This window comes from Biomphalaria glabrata, chromosome 5, assembly GCF_947242115.1.
Source record: "Biomphalaria glabrata chromosome 5, xgBioGlab47.1, whole genome shotgun sequence".
In the NCBI taxonomy this organism is placed as follows: Eukaryota; Metazoa; Mollusca; class Gastropoda; family Planorbidae; genus Biomphalaria; species Biomphalaria glabrata.
Window position 1 is genome coordinate 3,445,160 of NC_074715.1, and position 18,004 is coordinate 3,463,163.

Genomic DNA, 18,004 nt, shown 5'->3' on the forward strand with positions numbered 1-18,004 from the left:
ACTAGTTAAAACCGATGTGTTTGTTTTGTCTGGATTGTTGATCAACTACACGGCATACACCCGAACAATTACACCCAAACGCTTGCAGAGTAATTGGTTGAAATTCAACAGTCATCCATAGTTGACCTCAAGACAGCCTGAACAAGCAACATCACAATATATAAATAAACGGATAAAAGACACTTTTTTTGTTTTGTCTGTCAGTCTGTCTGTTCGTTATGTTAATAGCGAGAAAAAAAAACTAAAAGCTATTGAAAATCTGATTAAAATTTAATTTCCCTTCCGAAACATCGCATTAGTTTTAAGTCTCTATAATAGATTGCTCGGATGTTTATATATTTATAGTGAGAGAAAATAAGAATTCAAGATTAATCAAATGCCGTTAATTAAATTTGTGGGATGGTCTGTTATGAAAATTACATGTACCATAGCCTTATGGAGATTTTTTCAAACCATACTTTGGTGTTAGGAAGTTGTTTTGCTTAAAAATCGGAGCATAATATTAACAATAATTAGATTTTCTAACTTTTTAGCTAGAAAGTTAAATGTTAAACTATTTTTCATAAAAAATCCTGAACAACCAATTTTCGTAAATCCTGAACAACCAATTTTCGTAAATGAGAAAAATATTTGTTTTATTTATTAGAAGAGGGATTTTAAACATTTATTAGCGTTATTAGATTTTTCATATAAAATTCGGATCATTTTTGGCGACGATTTGTAAGAAAATTAAGGTAATGTATGTCGATTTCTTTTTCGAAACAAATACCGGAACATTATTTAGCGATTAAACAACTTTTATTATGTTTCGACAAGAAAATTAGCTGTAAAATAAGTCAAAAAATTGATTTTCAATAGTCGTTTCTAGTTAATTACTTTCATATTTTAAAATCCTGAATAACCTATTGTCGATATTTTTGAAAAAAAATTATTTGACATAAAGTTGTTTTAAATTAAAAATTCGGAACAATTGATATTGATAAATAAACTATAGTGACGTAGTGTTAAAGAATATGAGTTTAATATTAGTCAATAATGCGATTTCAAACAATCATTTGACATAATTTATTTTTTTATAAAACAATATCCGGAACAACATTATAGTTAATGAATTAAAAATCAGTATAGATATTTTTATTTAGCATTTATATGCTATTTACATTAAAAAACCGGAACAATATATTAAAGATCATGTGTTTCTTGCAACGTTTAAGCATGGAAATAAATCTAATATAAGTTAGAAGAGCAAACAAATATTCATTGGCATTGATTTGTTTTTCACAAATAATCTGGAACAATCTATTATAGATACTTAAAACTATTGCAATATTTCTGAATGAAAAATTAAAGGTTAAATCAGATTTACAATAGCCTCTAGTGTTATTTGTTAATCTAATCGTGACGGACAGACCGACCAACAGAAAAAACACACAAAAATAATCTCTTTTTATTTGGATGGGGGTACTAAACAAAAAATAAATAAAATCTGATTTTTTTAAAAAGTTTAAGGAATTGGTTTAGAACCGTGACATGTTACGACGTTACGCTACTGCACGAAAGTCGCTGAATAAAAAGACCATTTTAAAAAATGTGCGTGATATTTACATACAAAATGCATTATTGGCCTTTATAAACAAACAGAAATGTTTTCTATTAATTTTAGCAGCTACTTGACCAGAAAAAAACACCTTTAACTATTATATTTGTTGGAAACATTTCTTGTACATTTTATAAATATATTTGACTTAGTGATACTGAAAATACACAAATACTGTCCATCTTTGTTAGCATATTGTAACATTGCCTCCTTATATTTACCAAATTGTTTTAGAATCGGTGTATTTTTCTGAAAAAATCGCTTGCATAATTAATTTTATAAATTAAACGGTTTGCTTTTAGAAAACCAAAAGTAGCCGTTGCACCTAAACTTTTCAAGCCGCATTTAATGATGAAATAATATTTTTCATATCTTTTCTAGTTTTCGAGATCTGAGTGTGACAGACGGACAGACAGACAGACGGACAGACGGACATTTTGCACAAACTTAATAGCGGCTTCTTCCCCTTACGGGGGCGCTAAAAAGACAATAATAACTAAAGAATGATAAAAAAAAATAATTTACTTCGCCGCTTCTTGTCCCGCCCCCTCCAAAATAAATCCTGAGTTTAGAGAAAACAAAAATCTACTAAGTCTTTATAAAATTCTAGAATAGGACCTTAGATCCTTATCTAGAAAACGGTTGCTAATTGTTCTTGTAAGTGTATTTATATATTTAACTATTTAATAAAGACAGCGGGTTACCGCTATGACCAAGTTAAACCAAAAAGTTTCTAGGGAATCGACAACCTTGTCTACCATGCCTTTTTCTTGTGATTAAAAATTTTAGTCGTATCCAATAATTGCATATGCAAGCTCTGATGTAGAATTGTATGTGAAGATAGACAGCTTACCAACACGAAACGGGTAATATTTAAGAAGTTTTCCTGCTTGTTCAGTTGATGAAAATTCTGCTAACATACTGTTATTTGCCTCACAGTCAATCTATAGAAATGGTTTAAACTCATATTAATAACAAGATTACAAATAGAAATTACAAATATTACAAATTACAAATAGAGTTTTGTGTTCATTTGAGTTTTCCCATCCAACCGTGACCGTGAGAAACGTTTATTTTTAACTTGACCAATTATTTACTTTTCCACCCATAACTAAATTCTTATACGATTTATCTCCCCTCACCAAGACAAATGTACTGGCTCTCACGGGACGAAACTCAATGTAAAACACAAATAGCTTCTTTAGGGCTAAGTTTTAATTATTGACCGCTGGACGGGTGATCAACGACACAATAGACGCGTTACACACAGCGGCTAAATAACTATTCACACCTTCTCCCCCCCCCAACACACACTATAGGATACAGGTCACTCTAAGAATAGTATTGCTCGGGCTGGACAGTGACCTATTCGTTTAAGTCCCTACTCACACGGTAGGCAACAAATATAGACCATAAGTCTGACCTGACGCATGACATCTCCGGTACATAGATACATGTGAGAAAATCACATAGCTTTCTTCTCCACCCGTGAAAAAAATGTCCCATCTATATATAAAGAGAGACCAAAGCATTCTAAGTTAGGCCCGCTAGAATTCATTCTCCTTTGTTAGAAAGTTTATTTTGTGCGGTTTCATTAGGGACAAACGGCCTGGTTGCTGTATCTGTAACTGGTTGCTGTACCTGGCTGGTTGCTGTATCTGTAACTGGTTGCTGTACCTGGCTGGTTGCTGTATCTGTAACTGGTTGCTGTACCTGGCTGGTTGCTGTATCTGCAAATCATTGCTTTAACTGGTTCCTATATCTGCCCGATCTCCGAAAAAAGCTGTGAACGTAGCCGACCACACCAACCCCCCCCCAATTGCATACCTGTCAGCAAAAAGACAATGCCTACTGTCCTTGGCCATAGAATATTGCCCAGTGTCCACAGTGCCTACTGCCCAGTATCATCTGCCCAGTACCCGGCTGAAACTGACCCACTGCCCAATAGCTACTGCCCACTGCGTAGAGTAACTTTCACTAAAGGGAATAAACTGGTGTGAGTCAGCACGGCTATCTACAAGCTAGAGACCACAGCTGAGAGGTCAACTACTATTACTACAAACTTAGTCTGCAGCACCAACCCTCTCAACTGCTAAACAGGCAGTGGTCTAACTTAAGAGCCAGCTTGCCTACAGCATAGAGTACATACCGAGCCGACGTCCTAAGACAGAGCCGGATGAATCACCCTTCTGAGTGCTAGTCCTAGGACCACCAGAAGAAGACCCAACGAGCTAGCAGCTAAGAATATGAGTAGTCAAGACAGAGGAGCACTCTAACGTTCACTCGTTTCTTAGTAATCCATGATGAGCAATTATTTTAGATATTAATACACCCATTTCACTTCTCGATTATATTTTTTTTATCAAGGTAACTTTTGTAAATTTGTATTCATTAAATTGTTTTAATTTATAAACTCAATATACTGGTCTGTTCACACTGTTAGTTGCGGTGTGCCTGTTCAAATATCTTGTATACGTGAGCGGGATAAATTAATGTTTAAGACTTTAATAAACTAGCCAAAAATAATTATTTCAACGTCTCGTCACAGCCTCATATAAACTGATGTGCCGCCTAGAAAATAGTATAAAGAGTGCATGAAAAATCACAGGCATAACATTACCATATTTGAATAAACTTCATGAACAGAAATGTTTAAGAAAAATTGGAGAACAGCTTAGTCCCATTTTCATTTTCTCTTCTATTTTCTAAGATCTAATTCTGACAGACAGAGAGGCAAACAACAGAAAGCTAATAGTGTCTTTTTCTGTTTCGAGGGCCGCTAAAAATAACTTGTAGTAACTATTTTAAAACAATAATTAGCCTCGTTTTAGTGTAATAAAAACATCCTGACGTAAAAAGAATGTGTAGCTGTATGACTTGTAATTTGACTTTCTTTGAGCGGTAGCCAAGATATAAACATGCTAGGTAGAAAACATATTAAGAATGCAATACAAAATAATATTCTTAGTTCAACTTTAATATATTTTTACGTAGAAATAAAATTCGAACCAAAAAGACTTACTTTTGATTCGTTCCAAGTTATTTTATGTAAATTAACTTGAAAACATCTGTCATCTATAAGAATTGAGTTTTCCATCGGACACGAAACTGTCGTAAAAAAAAAAGAATAGACTAGAATCGCATGGGTTATACTTATGCAAATTAAATGCATCAGAATAAATGCAGAGTTATAACAAAAATCCTGGTCCAGACTGCCTGAGTTCTGGGCTCACTTCTTTTTGGCAGTGAGAGCTGGACAACTTACATGCGTCAAGAACACAGATTAAATAGCTTCCATATACGCTTGGAGAATCCCTAAAGACACCCTGAGCTTGAAGAGGGAGTTAGACCCAAGGACTGCTCAAGACTAACCTACAGAGATGTTTGTAAGCGAGACATGAGATGCACGGTGTCACGGTGAAATAAGATCTTGAGGGGAATCTTTAATAATATTTTTACCTCTTGATGATCTTGATGTTAAAGAGCTTGACTATCAGTTTCTCTTGTTAGTTGATCTTTCTCTGGGGTGCTGAGATCTTATAACCGTGATGCCGAGGATTATATAACTCTAGATATAAATGCTATCTAGTATATTGAATAAATGAATATCCTTTTCAATTCAAATACAGGGATTGAAATTCATTACTTGGAAACACAAACGTTTGTTACAGTAACAGAAAAAATAATGGTGAATATAAAATATTCAGATTAACTACTAGATTTTAGCATAAGTACAAAACTGATCTCTATTATTTCTAACTCAAGAGTCAAGAGTAATCTACATCTTAACTCAAACAGATTTCATCCACGACTGAATTACCCGCGCTTCTAATTTCTCGCTTTCGTTTTGGTAATGGAGGCCTAACCAATCAAATTATGGTTTTCTGTCACGTGACAAGCGTGTCACTAGTTGGATTGCCACTTGTCACCTACGTCATTAGAATTACCAGAATCGACCTATCACCTTGGTTAGAGCTTATTTTAAATTATTAAATATAATTGTTTTTTTAATTAATAAAATATTGGACATTGATACGTGACACACGGGCATCGACCAAAATTAAATTATGTTGATTTGATAGCACAAGACCGGACAACATGGAGACAGACTGTTTGCGCTGGCATGAACTTTGCCGAGTACAAAAGAAATGAAGCTGCATCAGCCAAGAAACAGAAAATAAAGCTGACCTCTTAGATAGCTTTGATAGCCTTATGTTACTTGTTAATCACTTATTGTGTAGGCCCTAATATAGGATGAAGTCTATACAAAGAACTATATACGGATATAGGATATTACAATATCTCGTAAAATGCAGTTAGATTAGTAGCTGTGATACACTGTAGTCATAAATCCCGATGCACTGAGTGCTACTTTTATACAAGAATATAAAAAAATCTTTTAACAATTTAATACAAGTCTTAGGGGTAACGTGAAGCCCTACCGGCCCAATTGGGTACCAGCCCACCGGGCATTTCTCCGAATGCTAACCCACTAGCGGATCCAGAACTTTGAAGTGGGGGGGGGGGCGATTTTTTTCCAAACCCTAACCCTAACGCCCAATAAACCCTAACCCTATGCATAAACGTGCGTTGAGCGCGCGCGCACACACACACACACACACACAAACATATAAATATATATATATATATATCATTTCTCAACTTTCGTCGAAAACAAAACAACTGGGGCAGCGCTATAAGGTTCTCTTGTGGGGTTCGGGGCGAAGCCCCGACGACAAAAGCGTTTTCTTGCTTTTTTCACTGTACAAACGTATTCTCCTGACATCTGCAGCTAAATATTCATCAATGGAGTTCGGGGCGAAGCCCCGACGCCAAAAGCATTTTCTAGCATTCTTCATTGCAGAAACGCATTTTCCTGACATCTACAGCTCATTATTCATCAATGGAGTTCGGGGCGAGCCAAAACCCAAAACAACTGGGGCAGTGCTATAAGGTCCTCTTGTGGGGTTCGGGGCGAAGCCCCGACGACAAAAGCGTTTTCTTGCTTTTTTCACTGTAGAAACGTATTCTCCTGACATCTGCAGCTCATTATTCATCAATGAAGTTCGGGGCGAAGCCCCGACGCCAAAAGCATTTTCTTGCATTCTTCATTGCAGAAACGCATTCTCCTGACATCTACAGCTCATTATTCATCAATGGAGCTCGGGGCGAAGCCCCGACGCCTAAAGCATTTTCTTGCATTCTTTATTGCAGAAACGCATTCTCCTGACATCTACAGCTCATTATTTACCAATGGAGTTCGGGGCGAAGCCCCGACGACAAAAGCGTTTTCTTGCTTTTTTCACTGTAGAAACGCATTCTCCTGACATCTACAGCTCATAATTCACCAATGGAGTAGGGGCGAAGCCCCGACGCCAAAAGCGTTTTCTTTCATTCTTCACTGCAGAAACGCATTCTCCTGACCTAAAGCTCATTATTCATACTATTAAAAAACGACCTTTCGAATAATGTTGTACTTGAAAAATATTCTAATATAAATGTATAGGCCCGTAATACATTGCAAATAAAACTGATTTGTTCCTTGAACATATTTAGATTTTTGCTTTGAGGATCGCCGCCGAAAAAAAAAATTTTTGATAAATAGTATTTAAGAAAATATAAGTATAAATTGTGAGTTATAGTCCCAAATTTATTTAACTAGAAAAATATCAGATCGAGTAAAGGTTGGGAAAAGGCGACTATGAAATCGTTATTTGAGTTTAGAACTCATCTCAATCATGACTTTTATACTGAAAAATTTCGTTTGAATTTTAACTTTTCCAAGGCAAAGTCTTTCTTAAAATAATTATGATAAATTCATGTGAAATTACATAAACTTTGGTCTGGAAATGGGAGGGGCGGTAGAGTGAAAACGATTAATCCTCGCTCATTTAATAATTTCTGCTAAAGATTGCATTGGGCATTAAAGAATAGGTATGGGGCGACTCGATATAAGAATTTAATTTATAGTATATATAAATTATATTAGTGACAGATTTTTTTAAATTTTGTAATTTCTTAATTATAATACAAAAAAAAAATAGTATTGATTTGTCCGATTGGGGAAATGCGATTGCATGTATCGCCCCTCCCACCTGGTACAACCCTTTTTCATTTACTAATGATACAATTTGAGATTAGAGTGTGGTACGACATAATATACAATGGGTTACATATCAATACGTAGTTTATATTATATAGATGTTCAACTAATTTTGTTTACAAACTATGATTCTCCACAAAAATAGGACCGCCGCCCCCCAGTACTCAGAGGGCTAGAGTGGGGAGGGCAGTACATGCTATCGCCCCCCCCCTCAACCCACCGAATCGGCCAAGATACCAGAAAGGGAGCGACATAATATAAAATTTATATATTAATTCAACTAATTTTGTTCACAAACTATAATTTCTCCATAAAAACGGACCGCCCCCAACTCAAAGGGTTTAGGTGGGAAAGGCAGTAGAGGTATTCGCCCCCCCCCCCCCACACCAATCGGCCAACAGGGAACGACATAATATAAAGATCGGTTAAAATATCAATAACAAGTTTTAAAAATATAGATATTTAATTGATTTGGTTAGCAAGCTGTGATTTCTACAAACAATTTGGACCGCCCCCCCCCCCCACTCGAAAGTGTAGGGGGGGGGGGGGCGGGATTGATACCATCGCTCCCTCCCGACCCCACCAAATCGGCCAACATACTAGAGTGGGGGGGGGGGCGAATTAATCTAAAAATAGGTTGAAATATAAATAATTAGTATATATTTTTAACATAAGTAATAAATTCGTATACAAATTGTGTGAATCCTATACTAAAGTTCGTCCGCCCCCCCCCCCTTCGGGGGGGGGGGTCGGCCGAGTGGGGGGGCGATCGCCCCTACAAACCCCCCCCTGGATCCGCCAGTGATATAGCCAGTCCGCCCCTGCATTGAAGCGTCCAACTACTGATGTTTTGAAATATTATTTCATCACTAACAAAAAAAAAGTATATTTTGTTATTACAGATATGTTTTGAAAACAACTAATTTAGTTTTAATTAATTTTCTAACAATATTATAAGACTTAGAAAAAAAGCAAAGCATTCTTTTGAGGCTACTAAAACATATCCTGCTTTGCCGTTATTTTGTTTTTAATATTGTTTGAATAGTAGATTTTTATAATTGTACATGAATATTCTTAAATTATATTTGGACATTGCTATAGGTTCGTGAAGCCGACTTTGTTTTCATAACCTCATCTGAAAATGTATTCAAAGTACAACAATGGAAAACTTTCTATCTAGTGGCAATTCACTAAAACTCTTTTTTTTAATCCTATCACATACCAGCGAGTTTTCGTAACAACACTAGTCAATGATTTTTATAAGAAAAGGATAGTTAAATGATTCTATTTGAATGTTAGCTTTAATGTTTTTTGTAAATAATCATTTACATATCAATATATTAACATATTTGTGTTTCTAAAGCATTTTTCATGCATTCGTTTGGTATAGTTTCCATGTTGACATGCATTTTAAATAAATTAAACTAGAATCTAAAAGGCGTATTAACTAGTTTGTTTATAAAATCATAAACGTTTATGCGCGCCAGATTTAAGGACACTATACTTTACAGTTACGGCAACAGAGTAAGAATATAAATACAGAAACATTGGATTCACGAACTCAATTTCTAACGCTGTTTCTGTTTTTAAATTAGAAGCAAGCTAACTATATTTGTCTATATTTAGTTTGCCAGCTTTAATTTTGAAGAATTTATTTTATTTTTAGTTTCAGCGCATCTTTAGTTTCTTCCCCCCACCCCCTTTTAAGCCCAGCACCCCCTTACAGCTCTTATTGTGCCCAGCGCCCCAACCGCCTCTTTGGCTCCCAGCCAATTTCACCAAATTTTAACGGCGATCTTTGGGGCTGAGTAGGTTGTATTAGGTGACTTCTGGAACATGGTCTCTGTTTTCCCCAGGTTTATAGATAAACCGGAAGAGGCTTCAGCGCATGCAAATTCGTTGACTCGTTCTGGAGATCATGTTCATTGTGAGCTAGCAGGGCGCTATCAATGATATAGAGAAGCTCTTTTATTACCATCTCCTTTGTGTTCAAATATTCTCAACGAAAGGATTTGTTAAGATATGATTAGGATTTAGGTATTTGTTTCTAGAATAGAGGGGAAGTTTTACTTCTTGATCGTTAAACATATTTATTGACCAACATCAGCGACGACTACATATCTTAATTGTTTTGGCATTTCGCCGGTGATCCTGAATTAGATTGAAAGTTTATTTCATTGATTATATTCGACACTACGGAAGGACCACAACAACTGGCGACTCAGCATCGGAGCTTACTGGCATCATCATCCAAAAGTGAAGAAGCCCTCTGTTAGGAGGAGGCAGAAGTTAAAGTCATTGGCCTAAGTCTGCAGCTAGACCCTGATTGTACAGCCACGTCGGCGAAGGAAAGCCAGTGAGGTCCTGGACTCGTAGACCTAAGAGGTATCGAGATCTACATTTGTAATTTGTAAACGCCCATGCGTTGGGGCATCGTAGTGAAGCCTATAGTTTTGTATCGAGAAGGCTACAGTTGTTGAAGGGAAGAAAACCGTCCGGTCGAAGCCGTACTGAGGAAACAGCGCCTGCCAGGCATCTTGCGAACGAACATGAAGGTCACCGCTGTAAGGTTAAGATCGACCGTTGGGGTCACGCCAATGAACTTTGTCGTAGGAATCATCCTACTACCTCCGGCACCTCAATTACAGTAACACCCAGTGCTACACCCTGGCAGAACCTGCGACGCCGCTGACTTTAAACTGTATAGACACTGCTGTTCCTTTGGATAAATCAGCTGCATTGAGAGAGGGGAGCTGACGTGTAGATGATATCGTTCCGACCACAGCTAATGCCCAGGGATTCATCTCATTTCCACGAGATGATCTATAGTCGCTTCGGTACTGAAAGAGGCCATATATTACTGAAAGAGGCCATAGATTACTGAAAGTGGCCATAGATTACTGAAAGAGGCCATAGATTACTGAAAGTGGCCATAGATTACTGAAAGTGGCTAAAGATTACTGAAAGTGGCCATAGATTACTGAAAATGGCCATAGATTACTGAAAGTGGCCATATATTACTAAAAGTGGCCAAAGATTACTGAAAGTGGCCATAGATTACTAAAAATGGCCATATATTACAGCTCTAACACGTTTAATTAACGAGTGTGTCGTCTTAAATTTCATAGATTTAGCAAGAGTGGATCTGGCTAACTGTTGGTGAGCTTGATAAGAGATGGTGTTTAAGTTGTTTTATGGGTTAGAAATGTCTCCATTAAAGGAGTAAATCAGTTCTGAAGTAAAATTGAGTTAACCCCACGTTAAACAATAATAGAATGAATTATCGGTGCCTAATTCATAATAAACATATGTTTTGAAATAGAGATACAATGCGTGACACCATTTTTCACAGGTGACATATTAATTGCATTAAATCATTAAATGCTTCAGAAGCTATATTTTATAAATTAACCATCAAAGTTTAGTAATTTATCTTACCATTTTGTCCTAATACTTGAAGCGCACTTGCTATCAATGAAAGTACGAGAACATGAACTATCAAAGCCATTTTCTACCAAAATCTGTATAGATAGTGAAAATACATAAATGAGTAATAGCATAATGTATAATTCAACTAATATACTACTAACTATATATTCATGAATCTATTTTTACTTAAATCAATATAAACATTACTAAATAATTACTAGTACCGGGTGTCCGAGCCTCGCTGGTTTGAGTAATGATTAAAGTAAAGATATATACCTAAAAACAGAAGTGCTTTAGGACGACTCCAGGAATCAGCTGGCGAATCAATCGCTCCGCCTTTCTACAAAAATTAGTGTCTGCTAAGGGACCATTTATGGTCCAATAGTTACGCTGAAAAAACACTATCCCGTATGCGGGGGGGGGGGGGGGGGGGGGAGAGACGTAGGGTACAGAGTTGAAAGTTGATAACCATAACAGAGATGTCACCCAGAAACGCTTTAAAGACTAGCTTTCTCACCAGCATGCTTTAACTAACATAGAAGAGAGCACGTGGCTGCAGTCTGCTTCAGAACGCGATAGCTGGAGATATTTTTGCAAAGGCCGCAAGAGAACCAAAGGAACCCCGCTGCCAAGGACAGAAATAGTCGGTGAGAAGAGAATCTAAATCGACCAACGGCATATAACGGTTTTGTTTATATATATGTATATATATAGTTCGTCCATCGTGGTTCGATCATGACCACTTTGTCATCCAGGGGGCTGAGGGCTTTGCACTGGGGTTTTATGCCTCCTCATGTGGCTGGTGAGACCTATGTGAGCCCGGAATATTCGGCCGCACACTGGGCAGGTTATTCCAGCTGGAGCTAGTGTCGTGGGCCTTGCTTTTCTTTTCTGGCGTTTTTCTTCTGCCAGCATTGTTCTTTTTTCCTCAGCAACCTGTGCGCCAGTTTTCACAGCGCGACGCCATGATGCTCTGTCATGTGCCTCTGTTTCCCAGGTGCCTGGGTCTATGCTGAACGCCTTCAGAGAAGCTTTGAGGGTGTCCCTGAAGCGCTTTCTTTGACCACCTTGCGAGCGCTTTCCTTCGCTTAGTTGGCCATACAAGAGTCGTTTAGGGATGCGATGGTCTTCCATTCTGTAGACGTGACCTGCCCATTGCAGCTGGGACTGCATCAGGATTGTGTGGATGCTTTGCAGACACGCTCTTAGAAGGACTTCTGTATCTGGTATTTTGTCTTGCCATTTGACATTTAGTATTTTTCTCAGACATGTCATGTGGAAGTGGTTTAGTTTCTTTGCATGTTTACTGTACACTGTCCATGTTTCTGAGGCATAGAGCAATGTAGGGAGGATGACGGCTCTATAGACCCCTAGCTTGGTGTTTGTGGTTTTGTTTATGTTGGGTGTGGCAAACAATGTGGGTCGCAGCTGGGGCTGCGTAGCCACGTAAAATACTGCACTCCTCCTCAATGTTTGGACTAGGAGACAAGGCCTATACATAGGAATCAAGTAAACCTGCGTCCAGTTACCCCCTTCCCGTAGCGCTCTTACAAAACTATAAGCATGAGACCTCAACTATGAAAAAGGTATTCAATCATTACTATGCAGTTTATAAAAATTCATTGCTTTTTGGTATTTTAATAACGAACAGACTCTTACAAACACTTAGTAAATGAATTCAGTATGGAACCATGGAAGAAACAAAAATGAAAAAAAAATGAAAATAAAAAAATGAAATAAAATGTATATATAAATTTTGTTACGAATCTCACTATCCAGGCTCTCTGCAAACTGCACCTTACACCACCAACTTAAAGAACTTGGCAACTCAGGGCTCCAAAGTAACGTAACACTTTAATTGTTGAAAAGCCAATACTTTACAATTGGCAACACGTACACTGTACAAATATCTCTCCGATAACACCGTTCCGCCATATCAACTCTTGCACTGGCCTCTCCGTCTCGTTCCGGGCTTGCACTGGGTTCAACAGTTCAGGACTGACTTCACACACTAGGCTCGTTGTGTCGGACTCGATTGCAGACCAAGATCAAGACTCCAGTCGTTTCAACTGTACTTGACAGTACTCCGCACTGAACCTTCGTAATGCTCCGTACAGAACCACACCGCTGAACTGTGCTGTAGTCGACCGGACTGTAGTGAACCGGGCTCTGAACCTTGCTGTATTAGGCCCCTTTTCTCGACCGTCTTGACTGCGACACCTCCGCTCTTATATAGGGTCCCTACTGGCCTTCTTGAACCGGACAGAACGCCGCTCGACGTTTCTAGGTGGTCAGATGACTACAACTCTCGTGACGCCCCTGAGCTCCGTTCACGATGGCGATCCTTCCCGAACCGTCCTGTTGACACTTGACTAGGATGACCGTCGTAACTCGTCACGGTTGACCGCTCGTCTAGCGCTGGCTTGGGGCGATTTGCGTCGGCTGACTACACTCACACTACTACCCCCATCTGTGCCACCAACAGGTTTATAACAAACACTTAGTAAATTAATTCAGTATGGAACCATGGAAGAAACAAAAATGGAATGAAAAAATGAAATAAAAAAAAATGAAATAAAATGTATACATAAATATATATACATGCATAGAAGAATTACTCGTTAAGAGTATAGGGTAACGGGTGTATATTTTTGGGTTAGTTTTTTTTTTTATTTTTTTATCTCAGTGGTGTCAGTGAGTACCCATATGTACGCGCCCCACATAGAAGGCTGCAATTTTGTTTTCTTCCTATTATCTGTCAGTCTGGACATGTTCTACGTCAAAATGAATTACGCACACCTAGAGTTGCGATAACATGGAAGCCGAAACGAGGAAAGCGCAAACAGGGACGTCCTCGTATTACTTGGCCAACACACCTTCATGGAGGACCTCAGAACAGTGGATACCAGGTGGGAGGAGGCTTCAGACATTGCCAGTGACAGATCATTATGGAGACAGCTTGCCGCCCAATGCGCCGAACGGCGCGGGAGGACCTAAGTCTAAGTCTATCTGTCAGTCTGTCACTTTTAAAATATTTAAAATCTCATTTCACAATATTTTACATCGCACTAACCAATTAATTTCTTTGGTGTTATGAAAATTTAGATTTAAAAAAAAACTATGCCTGTATCAATTGACATTAGTATTTAATACTATGTACATGCTTTTTGTTTTGTTTTTTTTTGTTTTAGTATTTGTTCATTACTTTTGTTGTATGATACTAGTAAAATACACCGGCTGTCTGTTTCTTTGTTACCAGGTGATATATTGTTTATTATGGTCAAATCAACAGATTTTTTTTTTTTTTTTTTTTTTTTTTACAAACTTATATCAAATCTGTCTTTCTGTCTTGTAAAATGTGTGTGCACGCTATTTCTGACGCACCCGTTTTCAGATCAAATTGAAACTTAGCACAGATATACATTGACATAGACTAGACTTGGATAAAAATAGGATCAAATTAAATTATTTTGTTTAATAGCAACAAGGGAAACTAATACTTCAGTATTCACAGATATGGCTAAATCTGTTTAGCTTAGTCCCCTTAAATAATTGTTAACTTAATTTCTCCCTCCAGCATTCTTCGGTCACAGATATAGTTGAAAACCATTATTTATTGTACCTAACAAAACCTTAATCAATAAAAAAAAATCAATTAGTCGATTCAGCATTGGTATTTAACTATTTTGCTTTATATCGAATAAAGTAAATAACTTTATATTGTTTTTGGTAGTTATAAGTTTTAAGACAGAATCCTTCCTTTTTAGATACGTTTTTTATTATTATTTCAAAATTTTATTTTATATGTTGCTTTATTTCAATTGTAATAATAAGCACATTTAAACACTGTAACATACATTTTTAGCCCGTAAATTAGTGAATTTTACAATGAAATTTCACGACCCACTGTCGCATTATCTTCTCTCTTTCTCTCTCTCGTTCTCTCTCTCTTTCTCCTCTTTTCTCTATATTTCTCTCTTTTTCTCTCTCTTTCTCTCTGTCGTTCTCTCTCTTTCTCCTCTTTTCTCTCTCTCTCTCTTTTTCTCTTTTTTTTCTCTCTCGTTCTATCTTTCTCCTCTTTTCTCTCTCTCTTTCTCTCTCTCTTTCTCCCGTTCTCTCGTTCTCCTCTTTTCTCTCTCTTCCTCTCTATTTCTCTCTGTTTTTCTTTCTCACTTTCTCCTCTCTTTCTCTCTCTATCTTTTTCACTCTGTTTCCTTCTCCCTCTATTTCCATTTGGTTTTGTTTTTTTTTAAAGCGCTTTGTAATATCTCCATCATAGACTATTGACTTGATTTGAAATTCGTTGTAATAGTGACGGGCCTGAACAGTGAGTGCCTGCCTAAGAAACAAATCAGGCGATGGCGATCCTAGGACAGTTAGCAGCAGCCAGGGCTACACCCTGGCAGAGCCTGCGACGCCGCTGACCCTAAACTGTATCGGCACTGCCGTTCCTTTGTATACATCAGCTGCTTGGAGAGGGGAGAACTGATTTGTATACGACATCGTTCCGACCACAGCTATCGCCCAGGCATTCATCTCATTTCCATAATATTATCCTTTGTCACTAAGCGACTAGTAGCATCATCAATTATCCGCTTTGGCCAGCCCCCCTCTGGGCCACAAACAAAACCTTCGTATACTCTATGACTTTATTTCTTCTCAATTTAATCTATAGTTCGTAAGTGCTTCCCCCCCCCTCATTTTCTTTTTTTTTTTTTTTGTGTGTTAGTTTTACAGTTTATATAATTATATATTTTAAACTTTTGAGCTTAATGCAAGCACTATTAGCGCTACCCCAGAACAATGGCTGACTATGGAGGCAGCAAACGTTCACATTTTCTGGTCGAGATAGAAGTTGAAGTTAGAATGACACACCAGAATGTTAGACTGTTTCCGTCTAGAAGTCTAAACAAGGAAACATGTTTAGCTGATGTTCAGTCTTTTTGTAAATTTAATCAACTTGAACTAGAATAAAAAATACAATAACTATTGAATAACTGCATGTGATTTTATAATATAATTTACACTCATATATGTTTGTAAAAAATCAATGAAAAAATATAATCTGATCACTGTTTTGTTTCAACAAAAAGAAAAAAAAAACAACGATACTGTTAATTTGAATAAGTTTTGAGAAAGTCGATCAGGTTTGAGGGGTGACACACTGATCTGACCGCACCGGGTGACACGGACCCTAGTGACGCCACTGATCTTGAGATAATAAATATCATATATTACCGAAACAAAATTAAAAAAAAAAATTGATAAAAACTTTAAATTCTACTCTATTTGTAATTACGCAATGTACTGAGCTCCGAATAAATTCATTTATGTACAAAGGTAACAAATAAAATAGCTTACTCAGACCTCAGAATCTTTCCTTAGATTTGTTTTAATATAAATTATAATATTAACTAGCCTATATATATGAAGACCAAATAATGTTTGTCCGTCGGCAAGAGTAGTTGCTAACAACATTGGAAAACAAAGATTACGTGTTATTCCTCTTCCAGAACCTCTTGTGATAATTTATTTTCAGTCGTATTTTTAAGCACTAATTGAAGGACACAAATGTAGTAGGCGGATCCAGAACTTTGGAGGTGGGGGGGGGGCGATATGATTTTAAACCCTAATCCTAATGCTACATTTCAAATACAACTGATGTCTTCCTTTTAAAAGATAAGATACCCCACATATTTTTAATTTTAATTTTTTAAATTAAGGCTTAAAATATATATATATTAATATAATTATAAAAAATAGAAATATATTATAACATAATTGATATATATATATATATATATATATATATATATATATATATATATCTTATATATATATATATATATATATATATATATATATATTTATGAATCTATTTTTACTTAAATCAAGATAAACAATACTTATTATAATTACTAGTACCTGGTGGCCGAACCTCGCTGGTTTGACTAAACTATATAAATAAAGCAGAGTTTCTCAACCTTCGGCGAAAAAAAAAACACAACAAAACAGCCATATTGAGGCCTTTCGACAACTAGGAGCCGGGTGAACGCTGAATGCTCCCCCCGTGGGTTTCAGGACGCAAAAGCGTTTTCTTGCATTCTTCACTGCAGAAACGCATTCTCCTACTCATTATTTATCCTATTCACAAGGTTACAAAGACAGTTTGTGTGAAAACACAAACTCAAAATCGGCCCCCAAAGTAGTCCACCCTCGCAGGTAAAAGGCAGGTTTTAATCTTTTCAGAAAAAATCATAATGAAATTATATCAGAGGCAAATGACAGAGAAGAATGAAGCAAGAAGATTGACAGTTTCTTTGTGGTGCCCCAACGATCAAGCAGACCAAGGGAGAGGTGAAAGTGAAGGTGAAGTTTGATATGACTCAGGTCTAACTGTTGTTATATAATGATTATAATAAAGGGTCAATCTCTTATTCAGAGCCTCAAGGAAAAAAAATATTTCCGTTAAGAAAAAAAATAATGAAAAATGTTCTTTTCTATTAGTGTCGTTCGATAGGCAAAACTTTGATAGGCAAAACTTTGGTAGGCAAAACTTTGATAGGCAAAACTTTGGTAGGCAATACTTTGATAGGCAAAACTTTGATAGGCAAAACTTTGATAGGCAAAACTTTGGTAGGCAAAACTTTAGTAGGCAAAACTTTGGTATGCAAAACTTTGATAGGCAAAACTTTGGTAGGCAAAACTTTGGTAGGCAAAACTTTGATAGGCAAAACTTTGGTAGGCAATACTTTGATAGGCAAAACTTTGATAGGCAAAACTTTGATAGGCAAAACTTTGGTAGGCAAAACTTTGGTAGGCAAAACTTTGATAGGGAAAACATAAAAAAGAATGCAAGATGTATAGAGAACTTT

General features: G+C 36.9%; 1 protein-coding gene across 2 annotated transcripts in view; it reads right to left on the reverse strand.

Annotated features, from left to right (window-relative positions):
- LOC129926486 (uncharacterized) overlaps window positions 1-16,517 on the reverse strand; it is a 36,299-nt gene extending 19,782 nt beyond the window's left edge. The window contains exons 1-4 of one of the 2 annotated variants that reach the window (XM_056030811.1): window positions 16,497-16,517; window positions 11,139-11,221; window positions 4,620-4,705; window positions 2,451-2,541 (exon numbers count right to left, since the gene is read on the reverse strand). In XM_056030811.1, coding sequence (XP_055886786.1) covers window positions 2,451-2,541; window positions 4,620-4,705; window positions 11,139-11,208 — 247 coding nt within the window. In that variant the 5' untranslated portion in view covers window positions 11,209-11,221; window positions 16,497-16,517. Of the gene's footprint in view, window positions 1-2,450; window positions 2,542-4,619; window positions 4,706-11,138; window positions 11,222-16,490 lie in introns of both variants that reach the window. The other variant, XM_056030812.1, reaches the window with a different exon arrangement.
- Between the last annotated feature and the right edge of the window lie 1,487 nt (window positions 16,518-18,004).